At 37.8% G+C, this 16,392-nt stretch overlaps 1 protein-coding gene across 1 annotated transcript in view; it reads right to left on the bottom strand.

The window, feature by feature from the left end:
- The window catches only part of MLLT3 (MLLT3 super elongation complex subunit), a gene marked incomplete at both ends in the record, with an annotated part of 103,295 nt that overhangs the window by 42,408 nt on the left and 44,495 nt on the right, over positions 1 to 16,392 (bottom strand). The window contains 2 exons of the mRNA XM_079548264.1: positions 1,498 to 1,641; positions 5,266 to 5,348. Of these exons, the coding sequence (XP_079404390.1) occupies positions 1,498 to 1,641; positions 5,266 to 5,348 (227 nt within the window). The remainder of the gene's footprint in view (positions 1 to 1,497; positions 1,642 to 5,265; positions 5,349 to 16,392) is intronic.

Raw genomic sequence — 16,392 nt, 5'->3', positions numbered from 1 at the left:
CAGACATGGATACCCTCTTGCACCTAACAAATGCAAACACAAAACACAGCTCACGCTTCTACTTCAATACCACTACAGACTTAACAGTTCTCTTCTCCATGAAGATAACAAGGTCTTTCAGACTATGCCTGCTACTTATTTTCACTTTATTTTCACAGATACTATTCAAAGAGATTATTCGCAAATCAGCTCCCTCCTATCACCACTCCCCAATCTACTTTTATATAATCTTACCAGATAAGGCTAACCATTTGTGTTATGACTAGTCAAAAGCACAGATATTGGCCTAACGTAGAACCACAAAATACTGATTTGCTTATCCTATGAGCTTACTGAGGAAGTGAAGCAAATGACACTCAAGAGCAGGACTGCAACCAAGAAGGACCCAGACAGGCTGGAGGAACAGATTAACAGAATTCTCATGAAACACCATCAGGACAAACTCTGAGACCTGCAGCCCCTTAGTCCTGTACAGGAAGCTGGGGCACTGGTGACATATAGCTGAGCTGGAGCCAACTGTGCACCTATGTAGCAATGCCTGGAGTTGTTGGACCAGGACACAGCTCCAGAACCAGTGAGGGAGGGTCTGGGGGTTTTGCCCTGTGAGACAAAGTTATGGAGCAAGATTGATTCAGCCATGAGAAGGGGTAGCTTCAAGGATACCCAGCAGCAGCCCCAGCACCAGGGAACGTAGGAGAGGCAGCCAGACTCTACACATAGTGTGAGGTGGGAAGGTGAGAGGCAGAAACACAAGCTGAGACACAAGAGGCTCAAGCTGAAGATGAGAAGCCTTTTGACAAACAGGAATCATAGGATTGCCTGGTCATGAAGCCAAGGCTCCAGTCTGGGGGGTTTCACGCCCCAGCTGGCTGAAGAAGCCCTAAGCAGACCTGCTTGAACCCCAGCAGATTGAGGACTGTTGATTCAGCCAGAATAAGTGGTTCTGCTATTACATGAAACTTGGAGTGATTTCCAGCAACAGGCAAAACATTCCTGACATATTCCTGAAGTTCTAACCCTCTACACCTTACAAAAAGCCTAACTTCAGGATTTTTTGTACCCATTAATTCTACAAATATGTGAAGATTTAGTACATTTTCTGGCTCAGAGTATTCGTACATTATATAAATTCCAGTGTGTTTATTTATAATTACTTTCTAACTTGCTCTACTACTACTGAATTCATTTTGCTTTATGTAGAATCTACCTTTTAAAAGAGAGACATTTTATGTTCTTTTTGCATAACTTTAATCACAACAACTCTGCTATACTTCATCTCTGGAGTGGCAAGCAAGTAATGCTTCATATTTAAGGCTTAAGTTCTGCTTTCATAGAAGTAAACATGAATCATTTCCTTGTTAATAGGTATCTACTACATTAATCACAAGAACACTTCACTTAGTTTCACTGCCTGGCCAACCTTTATCACAGTAATCATGCACCAGCAATGAGCAGCAACATCTTTGTGACTGTTTTTGACGTGGGTGCAGGACTCACCCCTCCTGCCTTTAGTAGCTTTCTTCTGAATTCTTCTGTCGGGTTGTTGAATGTGAGCTTTTCACAGCGGAGGTGATTTACAGGTGGATGGCCTTCAAGATGCAGGAATAAGTCATAGTCAAATCGAACTTTCTTAGGTTCTTCCTGAGGGTTGAAAATAACCAGATAAAAAGTTCTAACGCCAAAACTAAAATATGGGCTACATCAGTCTGTATATCAAAATTACATCATTTTTAACCATCCTCTGTGCTCTGAGATACATGATAGAATTTACCGAACATCAGCTGGACTACAGAAAATTAAAGAAGGTCCTATCAGCCCATCATAATACATGGGAATATGCATGAACTTCAAGCTGTCTTGACAAGGCTTCTTTGAAGGTGATGTCTGGCATAGGCTAAAGACATACACAAAGCCAAATATCACGATTCAGCTGCCACAAGGTAGCTCAGTCACCAACACAATCATTTGAGCTGTAGGTAATACAGAAGATGCTGCAGTAAATCGTTGGATACAATTTCCTCCACAAATTCAAAATAATTGTAAAATAAGGGTAAGATTGAAGCTGCTGCAGCAAATAATATTTGACTCCTAAGTAAGGTTTATGTTTATTTATTAATGGAACTTCATTTCCTTGAACTGAATTGGGCAGCAAGATTTCAAGTATTCCACCACAGCTTCCAAGCATTTAAAATTCTTTGCCACTATAATGAAAAAAAGACAAATGTTCCCTGTACCAATGTGGAGAGAAAAAGAACAGGAAAGGCAAATTTATCTTGGACATAATCAGTGCTCTGCTATTCTAAGGAATCCTCAGCTGGAAAAGGACATTACTGTAACCATATAAATTTAAATTGCTAATACCAGAGACATTGAGTATGTTTTGTGCAACACATTTACACAAATGTGTTCTAGGCACTGTATAAAACTTAAGTGCTCTTCTAAAGCAATAGCAAGAAGCCCTTTCTTCAAAGGTGCAGATGTACCAAAGAAGGCACCAAACCAATGACAGTCTTAAAGCAGAACACAAGTAAAAGGGCAAATCCTCTAGGAAAAAAAAAAAAAAAAACAAAAACACAAGGGAGGAGAAGGAAGAGATGCAGCAAAATTTCAGCCTATAAACAACAATGCATCTGATCTGTGTTCTGTTCAGTGACAGACATCCCCAGTGCTCAAAAAAACCCATCACATTAACATGTTCAGCTTTGATTCAGGACATTATGGATATGAAGAATAGGAAGTGTAAAAGTCTCAGGTTTTCAAATACAGCCAAGGGATCTCCTCAGCATCTTGTCTTCAAACATGGAACAAAGACAACAAAGAAGCTGAGACAAAAAGCTTGCAATAGCTTATTTTTTGATGGCTGAGACTATTTTCTTGATAGACAGTATTCAAAGGCAATCATGGATGAAGATATTTCTTATTAAAGATGAACACATGATTTCTTGCATAAAAAAAGGAAGACTGCACCACAGAAAACTGTGACATTGCTATAGGCAATCCGTATTGGCAGCTTTGTCATAGAAGTTACAAAAATCATAAACTGGAGTCTTCAAAGAAATCTGTGGAAAGTTTGTTGAAGTAATAATTTCAAAGCAGAGTTTCACTAAATATATCATTCCCTGTGCCACTGCCATTAATTCAAACCAGTGAAGTCCTGACAGTGAAAGCAGAATATACTGCAGTTTATGAGCCTTATCCTAAGTTGACAGTAATTTCCAGAGTAGAAGTCTTTCAATCTAAAGCCTTCTTCCAAGGAATTTGTCTCAGTGGCTATCAACTACATCTTGAGGTTTATTATATTTGTGGAAGGGGATGCTTGTTATTTCCATAATCTTTAAACATGTGGAACATTTTTTTGTCAAGTTAAAATGCCTATTAGATTTCCTACCAATTTCTGCTTTGTCCTGGGAAGGAGAACAGTATCATTCTCCATGATCCAAGTGGCATCCTGCACCACTGCATTCTCTCTTCATTAGGGTTCTTTCTGAACCAGAAATGGAAAGGTTATCTACCTTGAGTAAGTGATGATGGTCTGTCTCCTCTTCCTCCTTCTAGCTCCTCTTTTTCTGTACTGGAATACCTGTGAAGTGGCTTAGAGGAGGAAGAGTAACTGAACCAGGAGAAAGCAGTAATTTGCCTCAGGAATGCCAGTTCAACTTTTGTGCCACTCCTCCATCATACTGCACTGAGCCCAGGAAATAGGAAATAGGGGTGGGGGATGTTGCAAACTTCCTAATTCCACATGCTGCTTGAGGGTGAGGTGAGTTGTAATCACTGATGCCCTCTTGATTTCAGTCTAAGCCACAACTCCTGCTGGAGAACTCCTGAGACTTGCAGTCAAAGGCAGCCAAAACTGAGTGGAAAACAGAAAAAGAAATGTCGGGGGGGAAGGCTTCTGTAGAGATGCTTCAGTGAATCACTGCCTTCTGACGTTACGGGTCTGCCTGGTTATGGGATGACCTCTTAATAGCTGAGTTAAAAAGCATGCCAACGAAGCCAGCTAACTCAATGAAGCAGTTCCGTTTCCCTTTCCAACAGCAAATGTGGTAGACTGAGCCCTTCTCTTCACAGATTGATACAGGGAACATTTCAGAATTAATTTCTAAATCTTTATTTAGAAAGTGCCTCAGTAGAATTATCCACACCTCACACTTCAACAGAGTTTCTATGAAAGGCAGAAGAATAATGGAACTGAAGGCAAACAGAGTTAACCAAGTTGTACTCTACACTGAATTTTAAGTGTGCTCATTTTCAGCAGAAGACTTGTTACTCATTTTCATTTGTTTTTAAGCTTTTCAAACAAAGCAGTTGGCATTTTAAGGAAGGTGAAATACTGACTTTATTAAAACAGTGTTATATGACATCTTGGAATTAAAAAAATATGTATGCATGTATCTTTGAAGCATGCATGAAGTAAAACAACAGGTCTATTTTTCAAAGCACAGAAGGAATCCAAAATATTGAAACTATTAAAATTCTGTGCATTAAATCCACAAAATTATTAGAGCTTCTTCTTTAAATTCTACCCACGTCCAGTTCTTATCCAAACAAGTTATTTATTTGCAATACAGAACCTACTAGGTGCATTAAAAGAAATCTCTGTATTTGCTACCGGAAGACTGCAAAGTAAACACAGTATTTACTTTCACACTAAATTTGAGATATCACAATAATGCATACATTTTAGAATAGCACTAGATTCCAATTTACGCCCCCAGTAATGTTGAGTAGAACCAATGTTCACATTCACTCTAAGAGAATATATTTTTTTTCAGACTGAGGTGGCAGTATAAAAAAGGTTCTTCATGAAAGACCAAAAAAGAAGAAATTATAAAGATCAGCAATATTTAAAATGAAACAATGGGTTCATTATGATTCAATATGATCAAGATCAGCTTCCTCTCCCCAAGTTTTTTAAGTGGCTCTCGAGCTTCCTGGCTTTAAAGCCTGTCTACTTCTCAGTAGAAGTAGTTATTCTTCTAATTACTGAATAATTCAGCTTCTGTACTTCATCAAGTAATCCTAACTTCAGAGAGTTATCTACAAAATACAGTCAGACATGTATAAAAGTTACAGTGACCGTGAATTATGGAACAACACTTTGAAATGTATCTTTAAGCCTACATTCAGTATTTATGAATCAAAATATGTATGTTTGAATATGTGTATACATTGAGTTTTACTTCTCTCTTTGATTGTTTTGTTGTTGCTAGGTTGTTTTTTTTTTTTTTAAGCTTTTAAATGAACAAATATGCAATTCCATACCTTATTTTTGAAGTAGACCTCAATTGGCAAAATGAAACCAGCATAACCAGATTCTTCAACTTTGTAGGGTGGATCCTTGCACACTGAAACAGAGAAAAAGCCTGTATTTAACACAAAATGTTTAAAAACACAATGTGAACAAACAGTCTGCAGCAACACTTCCATGAAAGCATCACTACAAAATTACTCACATATACACACACACATCTTTCAGTTTCTTCAGTCTCTTGGAACACAAGAACCAAGGGATATCAACTCCTGGTGGACTTGCTATCACGAGGCCTCTCAGAAAAAAAAATTATCCAGGAAAAAAACTGCCAACAGATTCTCCAGAGTACTATCAGTACATCAGCCTTCTGAGGAAATGCAAGCTTAGTAAATCACAAAGTAAATTTAAGCAAAGTAAAGCTACCTCACCATTCCCCTCCTGTTTTGCTGGCACTAACCCCACGCAGGAAATTCAAGAATAAGGGAGACTCCAAGTGCTTGCTAACCTACTGCAGCTGTCTAAGGCGACTCAGTTTTCTCCACGCAATTGATGGAAAGGGAGAAGCAGTAAAAAAAGCAAAGGAAGAATAATCTTTTCTGACTTGCTTTCAACACAGTTCTCTTGAAAACAAACAAACAAAAAAAAAAACCCCAGAACTTATTTTGTCTCTCTTAAAAAGAAGAGAGGACCTGTTATTTATAAGGTGAGATTTGAAAAGATTTTGAAGAAAATATTAAGATAACATGTCAAAACTGGGAGGTGAATTCAAACAGAAAAGGCTTTTAAGTTATAAATTAAGCATTTTATCTTAGAATCTCCAAGAAAAATTACTTCATACTGATGTTTTTCCTTATGAGAGCTTACCAGCATTTGAAAACGTAAACATAGCAGCCCTACCTAAGGATAGTTAGAGATTATGGTAATATATACTGACAACATTTCAGCTAGGGCAATAGCCTTCCTTGCTTCTTTAGATTCAGAAGATGACTTGAGGAAAAAGCCTCAAGTGTGACATTGTTTGATTGCCCATGCAGATATAAACACGGGACACTGAAAGCCACTCACAAAATATGAAAATTATTAAACATCAGATATTTATAAACTGTAATAATACATTATTTCGTTCAGAGATTTCAGGCTCCATTGCATGGCATACCAGAAATCACCTTCCACTTTATTTAAGAAATAAACAAAAGTCACAGCAATGTCTTCCTAAGAATTTTATTGGTGCAGACCATACTGTCAGCACAAAATTTTTTTTATTCTCTCCCTCAAATCGCTCTTCTTTCATACTCACACAAGTGTTAGCAAATCAGTTTGACATCACAGTTCTGAAAACAAAGTCTGTTATAATTGCAGACATTGGTGTAACTTGGGTGGCAAAATGCTTAGCACACGCAAGTGATTGAGTGTCTTCCTAAACTGAAAGATGGGCAGAAAATTCTACAGTCTTGCGCTTGAAAATTCCCATCCCTCTCCCCTACCCCCATGGAAAAGAAAAAAAAAAAACAACGAAGAACAGGTAATGGTAAAACTGTATTATATTGCATATACAATTACTACAACTAAAGTGTAAGCTAGTACATTATCCTCACCTTTCTTGTAGAACACTTAATATACATACTAGCAAGAGCAACATGTCTGTGCAGCCTGAATCAGGACCCACTGGCATAACCACCTGGTTGGCAACCAAGGCTCCTGCAACAGCACTGTAAGTTAGCCAGCAGCTAACAACCACCCAGTTCAGTGGGTGGAAAAGAGAGAGGTGGTTCACCTAACTGCTACCACAGGAGATACAGAGCAAAAAGTAACAGAAAAGTAAATACTGTAGTGGGGAAGAAAAAGAAAAACTTGATACATCTTGGCTGTCAGGTGAATAAAAAAAGGGAAATATCACTCCTGTCTTTATGAAGGGCCTTTTTTGTGAAGAAATGAAGACCTGAGGAACCACGGGCTGGTGAACCTTGTGTCTATGCCTGGGAACATCATGGAGCAGATCCTCCTGGAAGCTACATTAAGGCACCTATGAGATGAGGAGGTGATCTGAGACAGCCAAGGGTCAATCACATAAATCCTTCCTCTCTGCTATCTGGTTTGAATAGGTGATCCAACTTCAGTACTTTCTCAATAATAAGTGAGACCCTACAGATTAGTACAGATCCTGTGAAAAATTAGTTCCTGCACTGAGAAAACAGTTTCAGAGAATATCATCATTGCAGTGCAATGAGAAGCAGCCACTGGTATACAGTCTCATCTCAGGAGAACTATAAGGTCTGGGAGAAGTGAAGAAAAAAATAAGACAGGTAAATTTCAGCAAGTTCAGTGCTCACAGAACAAGCACGTCTCATCTATTGCGTAGAACAATACAGAGTTCATGATACTATGTCAGAATGAAAGATCTTACCAATAAGTGAGAGCTTGAATCTTAGGTATCTGCAAATGCATTTGCTAAACATAGACCAGATTCCCTGAAGCAATTTTTCATGCAATTTCAAAATAAATGCTGCGGAAGCATATGTATACGCGCATAGATCTGCCACTGCACAAGTACTGACTTACAGTAATATGCAAATCTCAGGTGTTCATCTACACTATATAGCCATCTAATTTCCCCTGATAGGGGACTATTTATACACCCAGCTGCAGCTATATTAAAAACAAAAACACTTCAAAAACCTGTAGGAATAGTGAGAAGCACATTGCCTAATGCGCTTTAAACAAAACATGCCTTCCAGAAACCATGTACAAAATATTAATGTGCATTTTATAATAAAAATTGCAACAACAACATCCGCATTATCAAGACAAATTCATTAACAAGGATTTCTTCCCTGTATGATCTCAGTACCTGTTTTGCTACTATTCCCTAATACACTCATTATTCACAAATAGATGTGAGTGTATAAGTCTCCTTCAATGCACTTTACAACTAAATTCTTCTGGTAATGTCAGCATAATGAGATATACAAAATTACAGCAAGCCAGAGCAGGAGTTTGTAAGTTCTAAATTATGTTTATCTCCTACTTGTCAGGCAACTTGTCTACAGCTGACATAAATGGATTAAACCATTTATTTCAAGTAGTTTGCTTCCTTATTGCACAGGTGAAACATTATATTTAAGCACACACTCCCATGTACTGTGTCAGACATAACCGACACCTGAAGAACAGCTGTAAACCAAAACATGAAGATGTATTTAAGTAATATTAACAACTCTGAGGGCCATAGAGATTAGAATAACAAAATTGTGGTATAATAACCATTAGTTTTAAAGCTTTAAGAAGATATTTGTTTGCCACTCCAACAGTCAAACATTTCCTTGATGAAAAATATGGTCAGAAACAGTAAATAAAGACAGAAGTTCATTTCTAGCAGGGCCATGCAGAATTATAGCTTTTACAATTCACATCCACTTTGTGCACCCTACAGGACAGATAGTAGGCCTTGTGGGTATTTTATAGATTCCTGCCTATGATTTGCTCACATTGGTCACTGTCTCATTTTTTCCTGTAATTACCATCTTCATTGAAAGAAGTGCCACAAATGAACAGCATTAATTTTAGATGAAAGCAGGCTGCAGTACCAAGCTTCTCCTGACATAAGAAGCCAGCTTTAAGTACTTGGCTGTGATATTTATGAAAAATCTTTTACCTTGGTACAATAACTGGTGGGCTCCACTGTTCTGACTCTATACAAAAATGAGGCAAGAAGGATGGCATGTGTTGTACCCTAGCTTCAGGCATACCCCAGCCATTAATACTAACAAATTGCCAGACAGGTTCAAACAACAGCTAGCTAAAATTACTACATTGAGCATGCTTTGAGTGGTAGCTCATGCCAGGAATAGGATGTTCAAATCTGCTTAATTACTTACACTGACAAGTCTTTCATGAAACACATCGAACACTGAAGCAAAATTACAGAGAAAGATCTAAGGGAGAATTAAAATTGAGATTTCAGCATTGTATTTACAATCATATTAAGTTTCCTATCCCACATACTGAATTGCCTACATTCCTACAATTTCACAGAAAAGTGAATCCTAACAAGGTTAGAGAGTAACACTTCCTGTATAAAGTGTCTACATGTCAACCACTGGCTACCATGGCTGACCTGCAGACACTGGGGAAAATGTTTCCAAACTGAAAGAGGGGAGATTTAGATTGGACATGAAGTTTTTTACAATACGAATGGTGAGGCACTGGCATAGACTGTCCAGAGATGTGGTGGATATCCTATCCTTGGAGACATTCAAGGCCAGGCTGGATGGGGCTTTCTGCACTCTGATTTAGCTTAGCTGTAGGTGTTCCTATTCACTACAAGGAAGTTGAACCTTTGAGCACCCCAATGAGCTCCAACAATTTTATGGTTCTATGATCGTCATCAATTGAGATCAAACTGATACACAGGACAGGAAGAAAGGAAGCAGAAAATCTTCTGTCACACCTAACAGTGCTTTCCATACCAAGTATCACTCAACTACTTAACTCTGCACTGGCCTTTAAACACTGCTATAAGATCAGAAGATAGAGTTTATTAATCACTCTGAACAGTCAAAATAAGGTCCATTTTTACACAGTTAAACACACAAGATGAATTAAAGCCAACTTAAAAGTCTGCATCTGCCCTCTTACTTCTGATTCTTCACACATAAACGCAGAAAAATGCCTTGAGCACACAATTGACGATGTCTGGAACACAGCATGGAGCTTCCTACTTCCCCTGACTAAAGTGGAGCAACCAGAAGTTTCCCACGTACAACGCTGCCAATAATTTTGAAGACTTCACAGGTGTTAATTTAATAATTTCCAGTGCATATCTGTGCAATCTATGTGCCCAAGAAACAATTAAGAAGATGAAGCAGCAAATTCAGCAAATCTAAGTAATCCTAATTTATTTTTTTTTAAGCAGCTCATACCCTCTGTCCTTTAAAATACAATCCCTAAGTGTTTGACAAACTGTTTGAGATTAGTAGGGACACCTAAAGTGTCTTCAGCAATTCATAGTGCTGTGCAAGCTAATTTGATGCAAATGTGCTGCACATGCAAAAGAATATATTCTCTGCCACAGGTACAGGAGAACCACACTGTCAGAGGACAGACAAGAGCGACCTCTGACCAAGTTTCATCTTGTGTGAATTTCAATAGTGTAACATTGCATGACTTATTTTTTTTTTTCCTACAGTATTTTCCAATTTTGCTGAAACAGGAAAAAAGTGGGCCAAGATTAAAAAAACTTCACCTAACAGATTTCGGAGCAATACTGCATAGCCACAAATCACCCACAGGACAATGAAGTGCCATATTAGACACTCAGGTCCCGCCTGTTTCAGGATTTCCACCAGGGAAAACACTGATCTTAGACGCTCCAGCAACTACAGGCATCTAAAAATCCTTTGCACCTGTGAGCTTTCCAACTTAATCTCCTTTATAAATTGTGCAGAGCTTGTCTTGAGTCAAGTACACAAAAATACTGACCTAGATTCTGCAATGTACATGCATGCAACAATCCTTTATGAAACAAAGAATTTAATGGAAATGTCTAGGATGGTTCACAGTTCAAACCTTTCCATCCATCTGCCCCATCAACTTTCCATCATTTCTGATAACTCATTTTCAGAGCTATAAAAATTACCCGTGAATTGAAGTGACACCATACTTGCATCAAACACCTCCGCCAAACTGCAAGCCAAAGCTGAGAATTTTCCATCACATCTCTCAGTTCTCTGAGATTATCTTACTGATTAGTAAGTCATTTATTTCACCTGTAAGGTTTATAATATTATTGAACACATCCTTTAACTTTGAATAATATCAGAAAAATTCTCTTGTTGAGTGCAGTTTCTCATGAAATGTGATTTCATCAGCCTTAGAATGGCTGGAACAGCTCCTGAGCTGAAGTTGGAGGCTGTTGCAGCAGACTCTAGCAAAAGCTAAGTAGCAAAGGACATTTCTTCAAAAGGGTGAAATAAAGTATCTAAAATGAGAAACAAATCAGAGATTTCACAACACCGTGAAAGCCTCAGTTGCTGTTCACAAGAAAAAGAGCATTTGAGATAATATCAATTAGTATCTAACTGCAAAACAGACAGAGTTAGCACAACCTGATTATCTGTGGCAAGAGCATTTCACACTTAAAGAAGCAATATCCACTATTTCCCTATATTGCATTTTGAAGTCTGCAGACAGACTGCAAAACATTTTAACTTCGGTCAGTAGGAAATTGCCTGTTACTCAAGCATTCAGTATTAATCATAATGACTCTTTCTTCATATTGAATGTTTCGGAAAACATTAAAAATGTTGCTTCTATCATTTACTTGATAGCCTTCCTGATGCTGTTCAGAGCAGCTGCATACAAGATCATGAATAATAGTCTATATTTCATTGCTACTTCAGCAATTGCAGAGTGAGTCTAGGAGAAGGAAAACAAAAAAAATAGCGTTCCATATATGTTTGGTTAACATCATATATAAGCAGCTGGGAAAAAAAAGTGTGGTATCCTAGTATAAACAAATATCTATATTATATTAATATGATATGCACTTAAAGCAATAGAAGGGTACAGCTAAGGTTAAAATAATTAATTATTTACACATGTTTATATGAATGTGTCTGTTTGCTCTGGCTTTCACTTAACATTTCTTGCCTAAGAACCTAACAAATCTTTTCAACTGAAAGTAACCAGTAAGCACAGATTCCAAGTCTCTGTGCAATTCATTCTATTACGAATATGATGTAAAATACACAGCAGGGCATAAACACAACTTAAGAGCCACATCTAGGCAATGCACATGTTTTATCTGTTGGCATGCAGGTAATTATCACAGCTATTATATTATTTTGTCATTGAACATTTTGGGGGAAGAGATCAAGAGAACATGCTGCCAGATGAGCATAATACGAGTACACTGTAAAGAAGGAACATAGAAAATTCAGATTTTCCTCAAAAAAAATTTAAAAATTGTAACGCTTTACTACAGCGCACTCAGTTTTATTTCTCTGCCTTTAATAAGTACAAGATATTAATTACTAAATGCCAAACGTAGCTCTCCTGAAAGTTTGCAGCCCCATTCTCACTATGTAGGTGGCAAGCTTTCCTCTGTATTACACGATGGAAAAGGGAAGAGAAAGAAGTATAGATTATAACTTCTAAGCAAAAAATCTTCAAAGCTGTACGTGGTCTAATCCCTAGTAATTGATTCTGTCCTAGGCCAATTCTAGCATATAGTGAACAAATAGTTTTAAAAAAATCCTCACCTTAAAAAAATGCTACATTCATGGGACTCTATTTGTATTACTAATCTGCTGGTAATCTGTAAAACGGTAACAAAAATAAAGTGACAATGCTGTCCAAATATACATGTGATAGATTTTGTCTAGGGATTTGTCTAAGAAAGCAAACTGCTTTCTTAGGCATTAAAGCCATTTGTTCTGCACTCTTTCAACTCCGTTCTCAAAAATGCCTGGGAAAAAAGTAGACAATTACATTTGCAAATTGGTAAACAAAACAAAAAAGAGAAAGACTACAGACTGAAATAATTTTTGATTGCTTATATATTATTGAGTAAAAATATTTTCCAGTTCAAGCACAAAAATTTCCCATTGGAGACTTCCAATTAGGAGGGGAAACACACATCCATGGTATACGAGAAGGGAGTGATCCCATAAGTATAACAGCATCTGCAAATTCAAGCTGGTTGCAAACAAGGCAAAGAAATTGAGGAACACCTATTCCACTGAATCCTTGAAGCCAAGCAACTCTAAGAGACCATGGTACAGAAATACAGAAGTACAGAAGTACAGAAATAATGCTGCTTATCAATGTAACATGCTTACACATGCACAGACAAAATACACGCAGTCGATACTCTCACATGGAAACTCCAGACTTATCTCTAAAGTTCTCTTTCTAAAGGAGAAGACCACTCGGGAATCTGGCTGCTGGCTTAGTTTTGAGCACCCAGTACAGTCCAAGCATGAGGAAGCCCCATTTCAACCTCTGAATTTTGTTATGGTTCACAAGTAGCTGAAAAATCTCACCTTTGGAACTAATGAAACCAGACTTTCAGCAAAGATAAATATCTAGTCTAGAATGGAAGCTATGTTCCTCAGTTTCCCTGTAAAACTTAGCCTGTAGTTGTTTCTGAGAAAAGATATGTACCCTTTCAAACACACTGTGTCTGCTCACAGCTTTTCCATATCAAAGCATACTCCTGTTGGACTTTATTTATCCAAAGCATGCTTTCCCACTGTAGATTCAATTGATGATACCTAACCACACAAGAACACTTTTTAAATCTAGCATTTTTAAAGTCTAGGAGTTCCTTAGTCTGTTTTACTTATTTTTAACCTAACAATTGAATGACTGCTCCAGGAAACTGTGGGAATAGATGGATCTTAGGTTATATTCTCATCTGATTTTCTCAGTGTTGAAGACCACCCCTAACCACAGTACGCATGCAATCCACTATTAAATTAAATAAAAAGGTGAAGGAAAGCACTTTAGAATTATGCACGAGTCCTCTGGCAATTCCATACGCTTCCTTATAACTATTATAAAGTTACAGGGATGGCAGCCAGCAGAGGGCTGCCCATCAGCAAGGTTACCTAGTTAAGACCTCTGTCTATTCTTATGAAATGAGAAAGAGCCAGAACTTGTGGCTAAAATACATGTCCTTACATGAGGAAAATTTAAGAGGTAGGTGGAACAGAGAAGGGCAGACAAGCTCTACTTATCTCAAAAGCTGGCCAAGAACAGACTGAGCAGGGTCAACAAGGGTAAGAGTGATGAACTGCATGGAGTAGTGTAGGGCCACGGACCTCTTGGGTACAGAGGAACCTTTGCTACATCTGCCACTTTTTGTCCATGGCAGAGGCTTGACCGTCCACCACTGCACAGCCTTCACCCCAGCAGCAGAAAGACATACTCCACTGGGCCTGGGCCAGTGGTGCACAGGCTCACTCTATATTTTCAATTGATTCCTGGTTGCCAGCTGCATTAAGGGAGACATCATAGTTACTTCTGTGAGAAATGAAAACATCTTTAGTAAGGTGGTCACAGTGTGAAACATGCCTGTCTGAGGGAGGATGTATGCTGGGTGACCATTAAGAAAACCTTCCCACGTACATAATCCAATATATGAAAAAAGGAAACACTAACAATAACACTGGGACTGCAAGGAGATACAATACACAGAAGCAGGACAACCTGAAATGAAACTTCCATGACAAGCTCCACAGGGTGCCCTGAAAGGGTTGCAAGGTTCAAAGGAGAACAATGAACTGGAAGTGGGTGAGGAAAGGGAATTGTTCCAACAACAGATTTCCATTCCAGATCTTAGGAACAGATTTTTGTTATTAGCAGAGGTTCACTCACATGCATCAGAAACTGAAGATGCTTTCCTAGCTGTTCACCAGGGTAATTCACATAGACTTTGAGTGCTCTTTATACACACCAAGTCTACCAGAAGTAGACAGAACAAATCAGTCGTGCTTGTCAACCATGGAAACAGACAGATGGGCTTTCCACTGGTTTTAAATTATGAGACATTAAGATCCCTGCTATACAATGACAATTCACTCCAAGCAAGGTCCTCCAAGCAAGTCCCAGTTAAATATAATTAAGAGGAAGACTAAAAAAAGAAACAAAAGGACATTGTTGAAAACACAGAGCCACCAAGCATTTTTACAACTCACTCTCCAAAATGTACTTGCTGGAGAATATATATATAGAGAGAGAGAATATATATATATGTATATACACACACACACACACACACCAATGACATTGTGGTAAAAGGGTAAAAAGTATCATAGTCCACATAAGACATAGTATAGTCCTCGTGAGATTAGAAAATGAACATCTTGATTCTACCCAGTTGTTTACATTCCTTTTAGAGCTGCATAAAAGATGAAGCCTACTTTCTGTTTCAGGGTAGACTCCAGAGAATGAAGAAATTAGCCATGTATTTTTCTTTCAGGCAACATTTTACTTTAGTTACAAGAAAGAATGAGAGACAGAATGTGATTTAGTTTTCTTTCAAGAACAATTCTGACCAGACACTCTTAAGCTTCTTCACATATATAGTAAGCTTAAAGATTTCATACACCAGCAACAACAGCATAGTAGAGTTGTCCACTGTCCACGTTATGGTTTGAGAAACTAGGTACACAAAGAAAGTACACTGCCTAGTAAAACATCCTACACGGCAAAGTCAGATAAACAAGTCCAGAACTTGAAAGCAGTGTTGTGATGGCACTACATACTCCTATTTGAAGACTTCAGAACCAAGAAAAACATCAAGAGGTGGTCTGTAGAAGAAGCACATAGATAAAACGTAGTACAGGAAAAAAAAAAAACTTCAATGAAATAATACAGAACACACAAACTGGTCAGACATTTATTTTCCCTTTTAATTAAAAAGGTAGTTAGCTTAAAACTTGGTAATTCTTAATGAGCTATTTTTCAACATGAGACTGCTAATCACTACATTTATTAATGATTGGTTGTAAGGCAGGGAGCACACAGGGAAGAAAACATCTCAGTAAAAGAAAAGCAGATTAAGCAGCAAGTGAGCACTATAAAGAAAACCAGGCAACTTAACTGCCTACACTGAAGAAAGTAACAACATATGACAATCAGTGTAGAGAAAGACATAGAACAATATAAAATGGCAGAATGTAGAACTGTAACTCCATTTTAAGTACCTATCAGTCACTACCAAAGCCTACTTAAGAACATAAAAAGTCAAAGCGATATCAATGTGAATCCAGTAAACTGGAAGATTGGCTATTTCAATTAATTAATATGTCTGTTCTTCTACAGTGTAGCATAATTTCTCTGAGTAGCTGAGTTGCTGATACTGATGAGACTATCTTTTTATTTATAAGATGCCATTTGACACAAAACCTCTTGACACCTCAAGCCCAATACACTTCTGTATTTGTCATTTTCAGTTTGTCTGTGAACCTAAAAAAAAAAACACAAAACCAAACACCTTATGTTAAGTTCTCATACTCAGTCCCATTCCTTGCTTGGAGAAAATACATGTGTGCTAGGTTAAACTGATTAATCTCTTTGACATGCTAAAGTAAATATCATACTACCAAAATGCACAAATTTTATCTTTGTATCCT

The sequence above is a fragment of the Tetrao urogallus genome (assembly GCF_951394365.1).
Source record: "Tetrao urogallus genome assembly, chromosome: Z".
Lineage (NCBI taxonomy): Eukaryota > Metazoa > Chordata > Aves > Galliformes > Phasianidae > Tetrao > Tetrao urogallus.
The sequence above is the reverse complement of the archived record's forward strand: the minus strand, read 5'-3'. Positions and strand labels throughout refer to the sequence as shown.